This window comes from Anomaloglossus baeobatrachus, chromosome 5 (assembly GCF_048569485.1).
Source record: "Anomaloglossus baeobatrachus isolate aAnoBae1 chromosome 5, aAnoBae1.hap1, whole genome shotgun sequence".
NCBI classification, from domain to species: domain Eukaryota; kingdom Metazoa; phylum Chordata; class Amphibia; order Anura; family Aromobatidae; genus Anomaloglossus; species Anomaloglossus baeobatrachus.
Window position 1 is genome coordinate 291,299,596 of NC_134357.1, and position 16,351 is coordinate 291,315,946.

Consider the following 16,351-nt stretch of genomic DNA (forward strand, 5'->3'; position numbering starts at 1 on the left):
CTCCATCCAGAGCTCTCTGCTCTGCTATCACTCTCTCGAACACACACTGCCAGTCTCCTAAATCAAGCTGGACACACCCACAGGTGGAGGTCTGTGATTCTCAGCCCTGCACAGCACCCTGGGATTATTAAAGGGAACCTGACCCTTATATGTAGCAAGAAGCCTTTGTGGACTACAAGTCCCATAGCAACCTCTTCCGTTTAAATATCGCAGGTACCTTCTCCACTGTGACATATAGCGACCATTTACCACATTGGTGGTCGCTACTAGAGATGAGCGAACCGGTCGCGGTTCGGCTCGAGGTCGGTCCGTTCGAGTTCGGTTCGTCGAACGTTCGACGAACCGAACTCGAACTGCATAGGAAACACATAAAAACACCTAGAAAACACCCTCAAAGGTGTCCAAAAGGTGACAAACAACTCACAACACAACACAAACACATGGGAAAGTGACAAGGACATATACTCATGCGAAAACAAAACAGCTGGACAAGGAAAAAGAGGAGGACACACAGATATATGAGTATATGCAAGGAAACATTGATGCCATTACTGTGCAACTTGAGCCCTGCTCATTTTAGGCTTCCAATCTGGATAAATTGCCTGAGCTTGCCACGTACGCCTTGAGGATCTTGTCGTGTCCTGCAGCCAGCGTTCTCTCCGAACCTGTCTTCAGTGCTGCTGGGGGTCTGCTGGCAGATAAGCACACGTGTCTGTCCACTGACAATGTGGACATGGCTCTCAGAGGACTTTTCTTCCCCTGGGTCAGCCAGGGGAGGCGAAAGGCACGCGTATTTTTGAGAGTGCTTCATGCAAAGCATCTTTTTCATTTTGAAACGGGGATCAACTGATGCCAGTCAAGTGGGGTGTGTGTGGCCCAATTAGTGGAAACGAGGGAGACTGTGGTTGGAGTCCCCTCGCTGTGTTTCTAAAAGAACCAAGATGAACAAGTCATGGCTCTCAGAGGACTTTTCTTAGCCTGGCTCATCCAGGAGACGGGAAAGGCACGCGTATTTTTGAGAGTGCTTCATGCAAAGCATCTTTTTCTTTTTCAAAAGGGGGGTCAACTGATGCCAGTCAAGTGGGGTGTGTGTGGCCCAATTAGTGGCAACGAGGGAGACTGTGGTTGGAGTCCCCTCGCTGTGTTTTACATGATTTTCGAAGGGCATGACATGTCTAAGAGGTTGAGTTTCATCATCTGCAACTTGTTGGCAACAGAAAGGCTGCCTTTACTCCCTTTTGAGACCGAGGATTTTCGAGACCTTATGCCCATTGCAGTGCCCCAAGAGCCGATGGCCAGTCGTCACTCCTTCTCCAAGAAGAGCGTGCCCGCGCTACCACAGCAGGTCGCACACAACCTCACCGATTCCTTGAGAAACTCTGTGTGTGACAGGGTGCATTTCACCACAGATACTTGGACCAGTAAGCATGGAAAGGAGAGTTACATGTTGCTGACTGGGCACTGGGTAACTATGGTGAGAGATGGAGAAGGGTTTGCTGTACAAGTCTTGCCGTCCACACGACTTGTGTGTCAATCCTTCATCTGTATGTACAAGTTCCTCCACTGCTTCTGTCTCCTCAACCTCGTGTGGGTCCTCCACCTCCGCCCAAACCCTGTGTGGTCAGGCCACCCGCGTTGTAACTGCGCCCAAGGAATCCCACACACCTCCTTACTATGCTGGCAGCGGAGCTCAAGGCCATCAGGTGGTCAAATGTTTACTTTGAAATGTAGGGGAAATGTGAGACACCGCTGAGGAATTGTGGACGGTTATCTCTGGAGAGTGAGACCAAGTTTCATCAATGGTTGTCTCCACTCAACCAGCAGCTAGGGAAGGTCGGGTGCGACAATGATGCAAACCAGTCTGCGACCCTTCTTCAGAGCAATGTGGCACACGTGCCTTGTATGGCTCACGTGTTGAACCTGGTTGTCCAGCAATTTTTAAAACACTATCCCGACCTACATGGCCTTCTGCAGAGGGCACGGTGTAACGCCTGCCTGGATCGACACACTCAGATGGGCTGTAAAGGATAGGCTAGAGGCAAGCCACTCACCAAGCTGGACACCCAGAACCCTGAAACCCTTTAACCCCTATACAGTGATTTGGAATTACACAGGGCCCAAGTTGATCAATACCTGTGGAAGGCTGCAGTTCCAGAGAATAGTAGTCATGCAGGGTCAAAAACATTAATTGAGGAAGAGGAACAGAATGGGATGGCCAGGACTTAATCAGAAAACAAGCAGAGGTGAAATGCGGATCTGCCAACGAGGTACATAAACAGCAAGCAGGAAAAGTGGAAAAGTAGTCAGGTAACAAGCACACAAACTCATAAAACTGAACTGGGGGTAACAGTAACAAGAGGTTCATAGCTTTGTCTGGCAGTGGTCTGCAGACAGGAGGGGCCTAAAAAAGGGTGTGGTGTATTCCCATTGGTTGTAGCTGAATGATGGTACTTCATCTGTGAGATACCCACCACCTACATTCAGCCTGTGGTTCTGTATCTGTCAAGGTAACGCAACTCAGTGGGTGACCATAACCTGCGTCCACCTGCGCCGCAGGCATCGACTCTTTTCCCATCATCAGCACTATGCACGAAAGGAACACGTTGTCACCTGGCGACCGGAGTACAAATTGATTGAGTGGACTACGTTGGTGACTTAACAGCCGTGTGCGGCAATGATGCAAACCTGTCTGCGGCCCTTCGTCAGGGCAATGTGACACACGTGCCTTGTATGGCTCACGTGCTGAATCTGATTCTCCAGCAATTTTTAAAATACCATCCCGGCCTACATGGCCTTGTGCAGCGGGCACGCTGCTATATGCTCACTTTCATCCTTCGCACCCAGCAGCTCAACAACTTTCATCGCTCCTGAAGTCTTAGGGTCTGGCGGTTAAACGCCTGAAATGCGATGTTCCGACACGCAGGAATTGGAATCTGCACATGTTGCAGCGTCTGTGGCAGCACCGCAGAGCCCTGCTGAAATACGGTATGACATATATCCTGGGCTAACTTGATCCAGAGGTGGTGCAGATCACGCTGCTGGAGTGGTGTCAGATCAAGGACCTATGCACCCTTCTACACAGTTTATAAATGTCGACGAAGATGTTTAGCACTGGCGATGCCATTCTCAGCGTGACAATTCTGGTCATCTACAAGATGGAGCACACTGTAAGCATTATTCGGAGTCAGGTATTGGTCCAAGAGGAAGTTGAGGAAGTACAGGAGGAGTCAGATGCAGAAGGGATAATAAGATGTACAAGGTCCATACGTTGAGCGGCACCTAGGCGGCAGTCATGATGGGGGATAGGGATTAACAAGGGCGCATAGTATCAGCAAAAATTGTTGAGGAAGGTGCAGGAGCCCATGAAGAAATGGAGGACGAACTTGCGATGGGCATGGAAGACTCAGCAGATGAGTGAGAGCTTGCTCACATTTCGGTTGTGCGAGGTTGGGGGGAGAGGGCAGAGGAAGGAGGCACGATTCTCACCTCTCTGCCACCAACACACCAAGGATTTGGTCCTCCTGGATGCACAAGACACATGAGCGCCTTCTTGCTGCACTACCTACAACATGACCCTCGGATTGTAGGAATTCGAAGTAATGCTAACTACTGGGTTGCCACACTGTTAGATCCTCGGTACAAGACCAAATTTGGCTAAATAATTCCTGCCATAGAAATGGACGCACGTATACAGGAGGGGCGGCACGGTGGCTCAGTGGCTAGCACTGCAGTCTTGCAGCGCTGGGGTCCTGGGTTCAAATCCCACCAAGGACACCATCTGCAAGGAGTTTGTATGTTCTCCCCGTGTTTGCGTGGGTTTCCTCCGGGTACTCCGGTTTCCTCCCACATTCCAAAGACATACAGATAGGGACTCTAGATTGTGAGCCCCAATGGGGACAGTGTTGCCAATGTATGTAAAGTGCTATGGAATTAATAGCGCTATATAAATGAATAAAATTATTATTATTATTATTATTATTATCTGCAGAATGTGGTACGCAATCTTAGATCTGCTTTTCCACTAAACACCAGTGCTGCACAGAGTGAATCTCAACGGTTTGTCATGGATAGGAGGAAATGGTCTTTTACTTGTCCACGTCTGAGGTACCGAGGGCTGGCTGCTGTGCTGAGATGGCATTGAGTACGGTGTCCCTGCAGAGTTGCACTTTTGGTCATATACAAAATGAGTTGAAAAAGGACAGATGCGGGTGAAAAGGGGAACAGGTGTGTTGGAAAGGGGAAAAAAGTTTTGGTCCGTGGGTTTGGTGGTTAAGCAAAAGTAACATTTGATGAAGAAACACCATCTGTTACGGTGGGACTGGCAGATTTGGATAAGGTGGTATATACTATGTTACCGCTATATAACGAAAATTAATAAGAAAAGAAAGAGAAAGGTATATATCCCCATCAGCAGTCAGTGTCCACCGTGCTCCCAGATGGAAAAGGAGAGGTTGGCAACTGGAAGGTTAGGTGGAGGATACAGATCTGTGTGGCTATGAAACTAATAGTTGCCTGAACCGAGTTAGACGCCACTCGGATCTTGAGACTGGGAGCCCTGTTAGTGTCACAGGGTCCACACGCCCACCCAGCCCAGGAACTCCCTGTTAACATCACAGGGGCCATTCAGTACGCTGACCGTGTGCATTGGGGCCACACCTGTGGACAGCAGGCACAGCAGCAGCCCTGTTAATGCCACTGGGCTGCACAAGCAGGACTTGTAGGACAGGAGCTGGTCTTAACCGTTCTGCGTTACCAACTGTGGTGGCGGCCTGCATCGACGCCCTATCCCTGCCTACCTCTGGCCTAAAGCCGCAATGGGTTCAACACATGGAGGTGTGCTCTTTCGGAGCATAATAGAAGACTGCGCACCTCCTTGTTGGCTCCAGCCCGTTTTATAACCTGGGTCCGCCCCAAACCAGGGTGGACCACAATGCACCTCCTGGAGACAAAAGCAGAGTGACACGTCATGAGTGGCATAACTAGCGTCCTTTTTGGAACCGCAACTTCAATAATGACCTCATGGCTGCCACGAGACAAACACCTCACCAGTCATCGTCTGACCATCAATAATGAGGTGACAAGTCATAGGGGCGGGCCTCTGCAAGCCATTTGGGAGTGGCCTGCCCACATCGTCAGGACACTTGATGCCCTGTGGTCTATATGGGCCCCCCCACATCAGGGGCAGGGCCAAAGAGTTCATTACCGGACCTAGTTTCTGATGCAGTAAGTGCCTGAGCATGGTCAGTTGCATGAAATACAGTCTCTGAAAAAAGACTATCAGCTTTAGCATGGTGTCTAGGCAGAAAACAGGACTTAGACCCGGCGCGGAATGCAAGTACCTGTGCAAAGAGGCTTTTCGCAATAAGTGTGGGAGCATGCGCTGCATCCCGAAATGAAGACTTAGCGTCAGGAATGGCACAGTCAGGCTGAGCATACTCACTAGGCGAAACACTGTAGTTAGGCTGCAGCTGGGGTAAATCGGCACACGCATGCGCACTAGCTGCCTCTCCACACTTACACGTGGAGGAGAAATTGCTCTTCGGGTGTGGACTTGGAGATGCTGTCTATGAACAGAAGGAAAAGCTAAAGGAAGCCTCACTTTCTATCCCTCCGAATTATCAAATGCAGCAAAGAATTCCCTGAGTTTGCTATAAAATTAGCGTAGCAAAATGTGCATGAGGGTGTCATGCACAGGTGCTAGAAATAGCTTGGCACCAGTGGGGCACTAATGAAATACAACATCCAGTTCTATGATGCCACTAAATGGCAGTATTTTTTGCTATCATTATAGCTTATTAAAAACAGAGCAGGAGGGTGTCCTGCACAGGTGCTAGAAATAGCTTGGCACCAGTGGGACAATACTGAAGTCCAACAGCCACGTTTAGGATGCCACTAAGTTCACTCAGTGTTTGCTAGTATAATGGCTTAGTAACAATGAGTTTGAGTGTGCAATGCAGGCAGACGTGCTGCAAATATCTTTGCACTAGTGGGACAATACAGAAGTCCAATAGCCACGTTTAGGATGCCACTAAGTTCATTCAGTGTTTGCTAGTATAATGGCTTAGTAACAATGAGTTTGAGTGTGCAATGCAGGCAGACGTGCTGCCAATATCTTTGCACTAGTGGGACTATACAGAAGTCCAACAGCCACTTTTAGGATGCCACTAAGTTCAGTGTTTGCTAGTATAATGGCTTAGTAACAATGAGTTTGAGTGTGCAAAGGGCAGGAGGGTACAGTGGCAGGGTAGTGGGTCTCTGGGTAGAGGAATGGAAGCCTGCCTTTCTATCCCTCCTAATGGGGAAATGCAGCGAGGAAATCCCTGACCTTAGCTACACAGACGCTGTCATCTTGTGTAGCTGTTAAACTCTGTTTTCACGGACCTGTCACCTATGGCTCTGACCCTGCCGGTACGAGCCCTTAAAAGGACTGATAGAAAGTGCTATCCCTAAGCTGTCCAGCGCTGTGTATGGAGCGTATACAGCAGTATCGGCTATAGGAGCTGCGCCAGTGATGTCTGACACCAAGGACGCAGAAGGCAGATAATGGCGTCCTGGAGGAAAATGTCCGGTTTTATAATGCAGGGACATGTGACATGGACATCCTATCACACATGCCGTTGCTTCTCTGGCTAAAAGTCCACTTAGCTGTGTGTGTGTCTGGGATTGGCTGACATGCTGGCCCGCCCCACTACACGCGCGCGCTTAGGGAAGGAAGACAAGGAAAAAAAAAAAAAAAAATGGCGATCGCTATTATCCATACAGCAGTGATCTGAATGCGCTGTTCCCGCACACTATACACTGAAATTTCATAATAGTGTGAGTCACAGAGTGACTTACACTATTACAGCGGAAAGCCAGCTAGGAATTAGCTGTTTTTTTTGCTGCTAGAACCGTTCTCGAACGTATCTAGAACTATCGAGCTTTAGCAAAAAAGCTCGAGTTCTAGTTCGATCTAGAACAGCCCCCAAAATCACTCGAGCCACGAACTGGAGAACCTCGAACCGCGCTCAACTCTAGTCGCTACCTCACAGTAGTCAGTATATCATACACGTCACATATTTTCAGTTATCCTGAATGTGGTATACTATGTGCACAAACATCCGATTAAATACTGTATAATATGTGACTTATCATTTTGGATGTCTATATCACTGCATATGCCCTTTATATGCTGCATATGCCCTCGTTAGCGGCGTCGTTGCGTGTGACACGCAGGAGCGACAGTTAACGAGCGATAATACTCACCATATCGTTGCTCGTTGACATGCTGCTCTATTCCCAAATATCGTTGCTGCTGCAGGACGCAGGTTGTTCCTTGTTCCTGCGGCAGCACACATCGCTACGTGTGACATTGCAGGAACGAGGAACTTCACCTTACCTGCGGCCGCACACAATGAGGAAGGAAGGAGGTGGCCGGGATGTTCGTCCCGCTCATCTCCGCCCCTCCGCTTCTATTGGTCGCCCGCTTAGTGACGTTGCTGTGACGCCGCACGAACTGCCCCCCTTAGAAAGGAGGCAGTTTGCCGGTCACAGCGATGTCGCTAGGCAGGTAAGTCCATGTGACAGTTCCTAACGATGTTGTGCGCCACGGGCAGCGATTTGCCCGTGACGCACAACCGATGGGGGCGGGCACGCACGCTAGCGATATCGGTAACGATATCGCAGCGTGTAAAGCAGCCTTTACACTGTATAAGTGACTTCCAGGTCATGTAGAGTGCGGTTTGAGCCGGAGAGTTTGCAGAGCTATCAGGTGACTCAGGAAAGGACCAGAGCGGCGCTGTACACTGGAGACAACAGTGATCGGTAGGTATATTAACACACTGACACTACACTAATATTTACACAGGTTTAGAGAAGTTAATGTGCGGCTTCTTTAGATGGACGGTTTTGTCTGTTTTACAATGGAGCCGTGTATATCTGAATCATCTCTGAGGATGACATACAATTTCCAAGCCACATACTTTTTCCAACACTGTTTTCCGAGCTCTAGACAGATCTTTGTAGACTATGTGACGGTGGACTGATGAATGGTGATAGAGCTCTGTGCACACTGTCACAATTAGGGCAACGCAAGAAAATCTCGCATTGCCCTCAGCCCAATGGAAGGTCATGAGGTAGCTTAGATCTGCGAAATTTTTCTCAGCCCTAATCAGAAAAAAAAAAACAAACACACAGCATGCTACGAATGTCAGCTAGTCTTGTATCACCTACACCCATACAAGCCTATGGGTGCATGTGAAACATTGGGCTGCACTCGGATGACTTCAGTCCAATATATTATATATATATATATATATATATATATATATATATATATATATATATATATATATATATATATATATATATATATTATATTAATTTATATATATATATATATATATATATATATATATATATATATATATATATATATATATATATATATATATATATATATATATATATATATATATATATATATATATATATAGCTATATCTATATCTCTACAGATGCATATATATGTATATATATATATATATATATATATATATATATATATATATATATATGTATGTATATATATGTATGTATATATATATATATATATATATATATATATATATGTATGTATATATATGTATGTATATATATGCATGCATACACACACACACACGCACACGCATACACACACACACACAAACGCACACACACAATGGAGAAGATGGAGAGATTAATGTGTAGCAGAGTACACATCGGGTAATTAACCCGATGTGTGCTGTAGCTAGGAGAGCAGGGAGCCAGCGCTAAGCAGTGTGCGCGGCTCCTGCTCTCTGCACGTGTAGCTACAGCACACATCGGGTAATTAACCCGATGTGTGCTGTAACTAGGAGAGCAGGGAGCCAGCGCTAAGCGGTGTGCGCTGCTCCCTGCACGTGTAGCTGCGTGCGCTGGTAACCAAGGTAAATATCGGGTTGGTTACCCGATATTTACCTTAGTTACCAAGCGCAGCATCGCTTCAGTGCGTCGCTGCTGGCTGCGGGCTAGTCACTGGTTGCTGGTGACAGCTCACCAGCAACCCGTGTAGCGATGCTCCAGCGATCCCTGCCAGGTCAGGTTGCTGGTGGGATCGCTGGAGCGTCTGACTGTGTGACCTCTCACCAGCTACCTCCTAGCAACTTACAGCGATCCCTATCAGGTTGTATCGTTGTTGGGATCGCTGGTAAGTTGTTTAGTGTGACGGTACCTTTACTCTGGCTTTAATCTTTTTAAAGCCTTGCAACCTTTACTCCTTAAATGAAGCAGCAGGAGGTAAATACAATAAGGATGGGCCAGTGGTCATGGGCCACTGCAGTGCGCTTGTCCCCCAAGCCAAAGTTTGCCAGCCAGCCCCTGATTGTAGTTATCCAACAGCCAGAGACCCATAGATTTGAAACCATTGCCGTTAAAGGTCCCACCCAGAATGCAAAGTGTAGCAAATGATCTGACAATTGAAGTATTCAAAATCCACATACAACGTACCCGATATAGTGTTCTCTCCTTTCCAAGCAATGTAGATATAAAGGTTTCCAAAAAGCATACTACAGGAAGGAAAAGGAAACGCTGAGTATAATTCATTGGTATACATTTTTTTTAATAACTAAGGTAAATATCGGGTAACTAAGCAAAATGCTTTGCTTGGTTACCCGATATTTACACTGGTTATGCACACCGCTTAGCGCTGGCTCCATGCACTTGTAGCCAGGGTACACATCAGGTTATTAAGCAAAGCACTTCGCTTAGTTACCCGATGTGTACTCTGGCTACGTGTGCAGGGAGCCAGTACTGGCAGCCTGAGAGCAGTGTACGCTATTAACCAAGGTAAATATTGGGTAACGAAGCAAAGCGCTTTGCTTAGTTACCCGATGTGTACCTTGGTTACCAGCATCCGCAGCTGTCAGAAGCCGGCTCCCTGCACATTCAGATCGTTGCTCTCTCGCTGTCAAACACAGCAATGTGTGCTTCACAGCAGGAGAGCAACGAGCAAAAAAAAAAAAAAGAACCAGCACAGTGTGTAACAATCAGCGATTTCACAGCAGGGGCCAGGTCGCTGTTAGTGTCACACATAGCGAGATCGCTGATGAGGTCACTGGTACGTCACAAAAACTGTGACTCAGCAGCGATTTCGCTATGTGAGAAGTACCCCTTAGTCTTCCTGAGTCACTGGGCAGGGTTTCATCACTTGTCACAGCCCAGCATCTCCCTGCTCTCTCAGTCACTGTAGAGCACCGCAAGAAGAAGTGATGCTGGGCTGTGATGAGTGGTGAAATGCCACCCACAGACCAGTGACTCAGGGAGACTGGGGTTCGCCTTGGTGATGTCAGGTCAACTGGAAGTTGACGTGACATCACCGGACATCAGAGGTCATGTGATGGGGATGAGTGGACTGCAATAGTGCAGCTCAGACACTATTGCCACCACAAGGTATTTGAGAGAAACCTTGTTTCTCAACGTTATATCGATGTGGTTTGGAAAACTAAGTAATGAACCATCCCTTTAACACTAGAACTACTGAGGTAGTCATTGACTACTTTGCACTATGTATTTCTATATAGGTGTCACGAGTCAAGTAGTTCTAGTGTTAAATAGTAGAAAACATATTTTTTCTATTTTCTAATATCTACAGCTGGGATGAGTCTTATGGTATGTCGTGTCCTAAAATCCCAAAATATGGTAAATGCACCAATAGCATACCTGAACTGTAACAGTGCCCAGAAAATGCCACTGTTCCTCCCAATAGTTTTGTCATCAGAATTAACAGTCAAACACGTCCCTTGAGCTGTCCAAAGAACTAAAGAAAAGCAAAAGGGAGTATGATTAATTTAGTGCACTGGATAAAATATTCAGCCGCAATTTTTCCAAAAAAAAATGCAGTAAAAATACGTCAATTTTACCATGTTTTTGAGAAAATCATAGGGGGAAAAAAAACACAGCTGAACCACATAGTGTGAGAACAGTCTCAAAGGGGTGGTCACATCTTACACATTTATGACAAGGATCATCGGGATATTCAATAATTGTCTGAGAGATGGGATCCCGTCTCATACTTCTGGGAAGTGGAAGATGGCAGCGTATGTAAACTTTCCAATCATTTCTATGGATGCTTGCTAGACCATACATCCATCAGACACTATGGCACGTTCTATAGATATGTATTAGGCTACTTTCACACATCCGGTATTGGCTCTGCGGCACAATACGGCGCTCTGCAGAAAAACCGCAACCGTTTTTTTTGCCGCCGGTTGCGTTTTTTTTTTGCATAGACTTACATTAGTGCCGTATTGTGCCGCATGGGCTTGCGGTCGGTCCGGTTTTTGCCGATGCGGCGGCCGGATGAAACGTTGCCTGCAACGTTTTTTGCTCCGGAAAAAAAACGCATCGCGCAGCATCCGGCCGCTGCGGCGCATTTTTCAATGCATGCCTACGGACGCCGGATGCGGCAAAAACCGCATCCGGCCGCCGCATGCGGTTTCTTCCACTGCGCATGCTCAGCAGCATGCCGCAACCGGAAAAAAACGGACGCGCCGCATGTAAAAACTTATGCAAAGGATGCGGTGTTTTCACCGCATCCGTTGCATAGCTTGCACAGCCGGATTGAGCCGCACTGCTCAAACCGGATGTGTGAAAGTAGCCTTAAATGCCAGATACAGAACAAACCCTTAAAGTGGTTTCCTTGAGAACTATTTTTCAGATGAAAGTCTGGCTTCTTACACTGCCGGCAAATAACTCTTTACGTAGACTACACAATTCTGGCTTCAGTGTGGGGAAAGAAGGGAATTTTGTTTACTTACCGTAAATTCCTTTTCTTCTAGCTCCAATTGGGAGACCCAGACAATTGGGTGTATAGCTACTGCCTCCGGAGGCCACACAAAGTATTACACTTAAAAGTGTAAGGCCCCTCCCCTTCTGGCCATACACCCTCCCGTGGGATCACGGGCTCCTCAGTTTTAGTGCAAAAGCAAGAAGGAGGAAAGCCAATAACAGTTTTAAAGACAAATTCAATCCGAAGAACATCGGAGAACTGAAACCGTTCAACATGAACAACATGTGTACCCGAAAAAAACAAAAATCCCTAAGAAAACAGGGCGGGTGCTGGGTCTCCCAATTGGAGCTAGAAGAAAAGGAATTTACGGTAAGTAAACAAAATTCCCTTCTTCTTTGTCGCTCCATTGGGAGACCCAGACAATTGGGACGTCCAAAAGCAGTCCCTGGGTGGGTAAAAGAATACCTCGTGATAGGGCCGTCAAACAGCCCTGTCCTACAGGTGGGCAATCGCCGCCTGAAGGACTTGTCTACCTAGGCTGGCGTCCGCCGAAGCGTAGGTATGCACCTGATAATGCTTGGTAAAGGTGTGCAGACTCGACCAGGTAGCCGCCTGGCACACCTGCTGAGCCGTAGCCTGGTGCCGTAATGCCCAGGACGCACCCACGGCTCTGGTAGAATGGGCCTTCAGCCCTGAAGGAACCGGAAGCCCCGCAGAACGGTAGGTTTCAAGAATTGGTTCCTTGATCCACCGAGCTAGAGTGGATTTGGAAGCTTGCGTCCCTTTACGCTGACCAGCGACAAGGACAAAGAGTGCATCCGAGCGGCGAAAGGGCGCCGTGCGGGAAATGTAGATCCTGAGTGCTCTGACCAGATCCAAAAAATGCAAACCTTTCTCAAATTGATGAACTGGATGAGGACACAAGGAAGGTAATGTGACATCCTGATTGAGATGAAAGGGGGATACCACCTTAGGGAGAAACTCAGGAATCGGACGTAGAACCACCTTGTCCTGGTGAAACACCAGGAAGGGAGATTTACATGAGAGCGCAGCTAACTCGGACACTCTCCGAAGAGACGTGATCGCTACTAGAAAGGCCACTTTCTGAGAAAGACGGGAAAGTGAAACGTCCTTCATAGGCTCGAAAGGCGGCTTCTGGAGAGCAATTAGAACCTTGTTCAGATCCCAGGGCTCTAACGGCCGCTTGTAAGGAGGGACGATATGACAAACTCCTTGCAGGAACGTGCGTACCTGAGCAAGTCGTGCTAGGCGTTTCTGAAAAAATACAGATAGCGCTGAGACTTGTCCTTTAAGGGAGCTGAGCGACAAACCTTTTTCCAATCCGGATTGCAGAAAGGAAAGAAAAGTAGGCAATGCAAAAGGCCAGGGAGAAACTCCCTGAGCAGCGCACCAAGATAAGAATATCTTCCACGTCCTGTGGTAGATCTTGGCGGAGGATGGTTTTCTAGCCTGTCTCATGGTGGTAATAACCCCTCGAGATAATCCTGAAGATGCTAGGATCCAGGACTCAATGGCCACACAGTCAGGTTCAGGGCCGCAGAATTCAGGTGGAAAAACGGCCCTTGAGATAGCAAGTCTGGTCGTTCTGGTAGTGCCCATGGTTGGCCTACCGTGAGGTGCCACAGATCTGGGTACCACGATCTCCTCGGCCAGTCTGGAGCGACGAGGATGGCGCGACGGCAGTCGGCCCTGATCTTGCGCAGCACTCTGGGCAACAATGCCAGAGGCGGGAACACGTAAGGTAGCCGGAATTGCGACCAATCTTGAACTAAGGCGTCTGCCGCCAAAGCTCGGTGATCGTGAGACCGTGCCATGAAGGCCGGGACCTTGTTGTTGTGCCGTGACGCCATCAGGTCGACGTCCGGCATTCCCCAGCGGCGACAGATCTCCTGAAACACGTCCGGGTGAAGGGACCATTCCCCTGCGTCCATACCCTGGCGACTGAGGAAGTCTGCTTCCCAGTTTTCCACGCCTGGGATGTGAACTGCGGATATGGTGGAAGCCGTGTCTTCCACCCACGTCAGAATCCGTCGGACTTCCTGGAAGGCTTGCCGACTGCGTGTTCCACCTTGGTGGTTGATGTATGCTACCGCTGTGGAGTTGTCCGACTGAATTCGGATCTGCTTGCCTTCCAGCCACTGCTGGAAGGCTTGTAGGGCAAGATACACTGCTCTGATTTCTAGAACATTGATCTGAAGGGTGGACTCTTCCTGAGTCCACGTCCCTTGAGCCCTGTGGTGGCGAAACACTGCTCCCCACCCTGAGAGACTCGCGTCTGTCGTGACTACCTCCCAGGATGGGGGTAGAAAGGACTTTCCTTTCGACAAAGCGGTGGGAAGAAGCCACCACCGAAGAGAATCCTTGGCCGCCTGAGAAAGGGAGACGTTCCTGTCGAGGGACGTCGACTTCCCGTCCCATTGGCGGAGAATGTCCCATTGTAGTGGACGGAGATGAAACTGCGCGAAAGGGACTGCCTCCATTGCAGCTACCATCTTCCCCAAGAAGTGCATGAGGCGTCTCAAGGGGTGCGACTGGCCCTGAAGGAGAGATTGCACCCCTGTCTGTAGTGAACGCTGTTTGTCCAGCGGAAGCTTCACTATCGCTGAGAGAGTATGAAACTCCATGCCAAGATATGTTAGCGATTGGGTCGGAGTTAGATTTGACTTTGAAAAGTTGATGATCCACCCGAAACTCTGGAGAGTCTCCAGCGCAACGTTCAGGCTGTGTTGGCATGCCTCTTGAGAGGGTGCCTTGACCAGTAGATCGTCCAAATACGGGATCACAGAGTGACCTTGAGAGTGCAGGACTGCTACTACTGCTGCCATGACCTTGGTGAAGACACGTGGGGCTGTCGCCAGCCCGAAAGGCAGAGCTACGAACTGAAGGTGTTCGTCTCCTATAACAAAGCGTAGGAAACGCTGGTGCTCTGGAGCAATCGGCACGTGGAGATAAGCATCCTTGATGTCTATTGATGCTAGAAAATCTCCTTGAGACATTGAGGCGATGACGGAGCGAAGGGATTCCATTCGGAACCGCCTGGTTTTTACGTGCTTGTTGAGCAGTTTTAGATCCAGAACGGGACGGAATGACCCGTCCTTTTTTGGCACCACAAACAAGTTGGAGTAAAAACCGTGACCTTGTTCCTGAAGAGGAACGGGGGTCACCACTCTTTCCGCTTTTAGAGTGGACACCGCTAGCCGCAGAGCATCGGCTCGGTCGGGAGATGGAGAAGTTCTGAAGAAGCGAGTTGGAGGACGAGAGCTGAACTCTATCCTGTACCCGTGAGACAGAATGTCTCTCACCCAACGGTCTGTGACCTGTGGCAGCCAAATGTCGCCAAAGCGGGAGAGCCTGCCACCGACCGAGGATGCGGAGAGAGGAGGCCGAAAGTCATGAGGAAGCCGCCTTGGTAGCGGGTCTTCCGGCTGTCTTTTTTGGGCGTGACTGAGTCCGCCAAGAATCTGCGCTCCTCTGATCCTTTTGAGTCCTTTTGGACGAGGAGAATTGGGACCTGCCTGAGCCTCGAAAGGACCGAAACCCCGACTGTCCTCTCCTCTGTTGGGGTTTGTTTTGTCTGGGCTGAGGTAAGGAAGAATCTTTACCCTTGGAGTGCTTAATGATTTCATCTAAGCGCTCTCCAAACAGTCGGTCACGAGAAAATGGCAAACTGGTTAAACACTTCTTGGAAGCAGAATCTGCCTTCCATTCTCTTAACCACAAGGCTCTGCGTAAAACTACGGAGTTGGCGGACGCCACTGCCGTACGGCTCGTAGAGTCTAGGACAGCATTAATCGCGTAAGACGCAAATGCAGACATTTGAGATGTCAATGGTGCCACCTGCGGAGCAGATGTACGTGTGACCGTGTCAATCTGTGCAAGACCAGCTGAAATAGCTTGGAGTGCCCATACGGCTGCGAATGCTGGAGCAAACGACGCGCCAATAGCCTCATAGATGGATTTCAACCAGAGCTCCATCTGCCTGTCGGTGGCATCTTTAAGTGCCGCCCCATCTTCCACTGCAACTAAGGATCTAGCTGCAAGCCTGGAGATTGGAGGGTCCACCTTGGGACACTGGGTCCAGCCCTTGACCACGTCCGGGGGAAAAGGATAACGTGTATCCTTAAGCCGTTTGGAAAAACGCTTATCCGGATAAGCGTGGTGTTTCTGGACTGCGTCTCTAAAGTCAGAGTGGTCCAGAAAAACACTTAATTTACGTTTGGGATACCTGAAATGGAATTTCTCCTGCTGTGAAGCTGTCTCCTCCACAGGAAGAGCAGGTGGAGAAATGTCCAGCATTTTATTGATGGACGCTATAAGATCATTCACTATGGCGTCACCATCAGGAGTATCCAAATTGAGAGCGGTCTCAGGATCAGAATCCTGATCAGCTACCTCCGCCTCATCATACAGAGAGTCGTCCTGCTGGGACCCTGACCAGTTGATGAAGTCGAGGGCCGCTCATAGCGAGCTCGCTTAGGCTGTCTGGGACTGTCGTCCGTGTCAGAGCCATCACCCTGGAGAGACGCCCCCGGATCCCGGAGCTGTT

The 16,351-nt window shown here is 48.7% G+C and overlaps 1 protein-coding gene across 1 annotated transcript in view; it reads right to left on the reverse strand.

Moving 5' to 3' along the window:
- MFSD11 (major facilitator superfamily domain containing 11) overlaps window positions 1-16,351 on the reverse strand; it is a 91,725-nt gene that overhangs the window by 43,641 nt on the left and 31,733 nt on the right. Inside the window, exons 6-7 of the mRNA XM_075347470.1 lie at window positions 10,716-10,812; window positions 9,504-9,562 (exon numbers count right to left, since the gene is read on the reverse strand). Coding sequence (XP_075203585.1) covers window positions 9,504-9,562; window positions 10,716-10,812 — 156 coding nt within the window. The remainder of the gene's footprint in view (window positions 1-9,503; window positions 9,563-10,715; window positions 10,813-16,351) is intronic.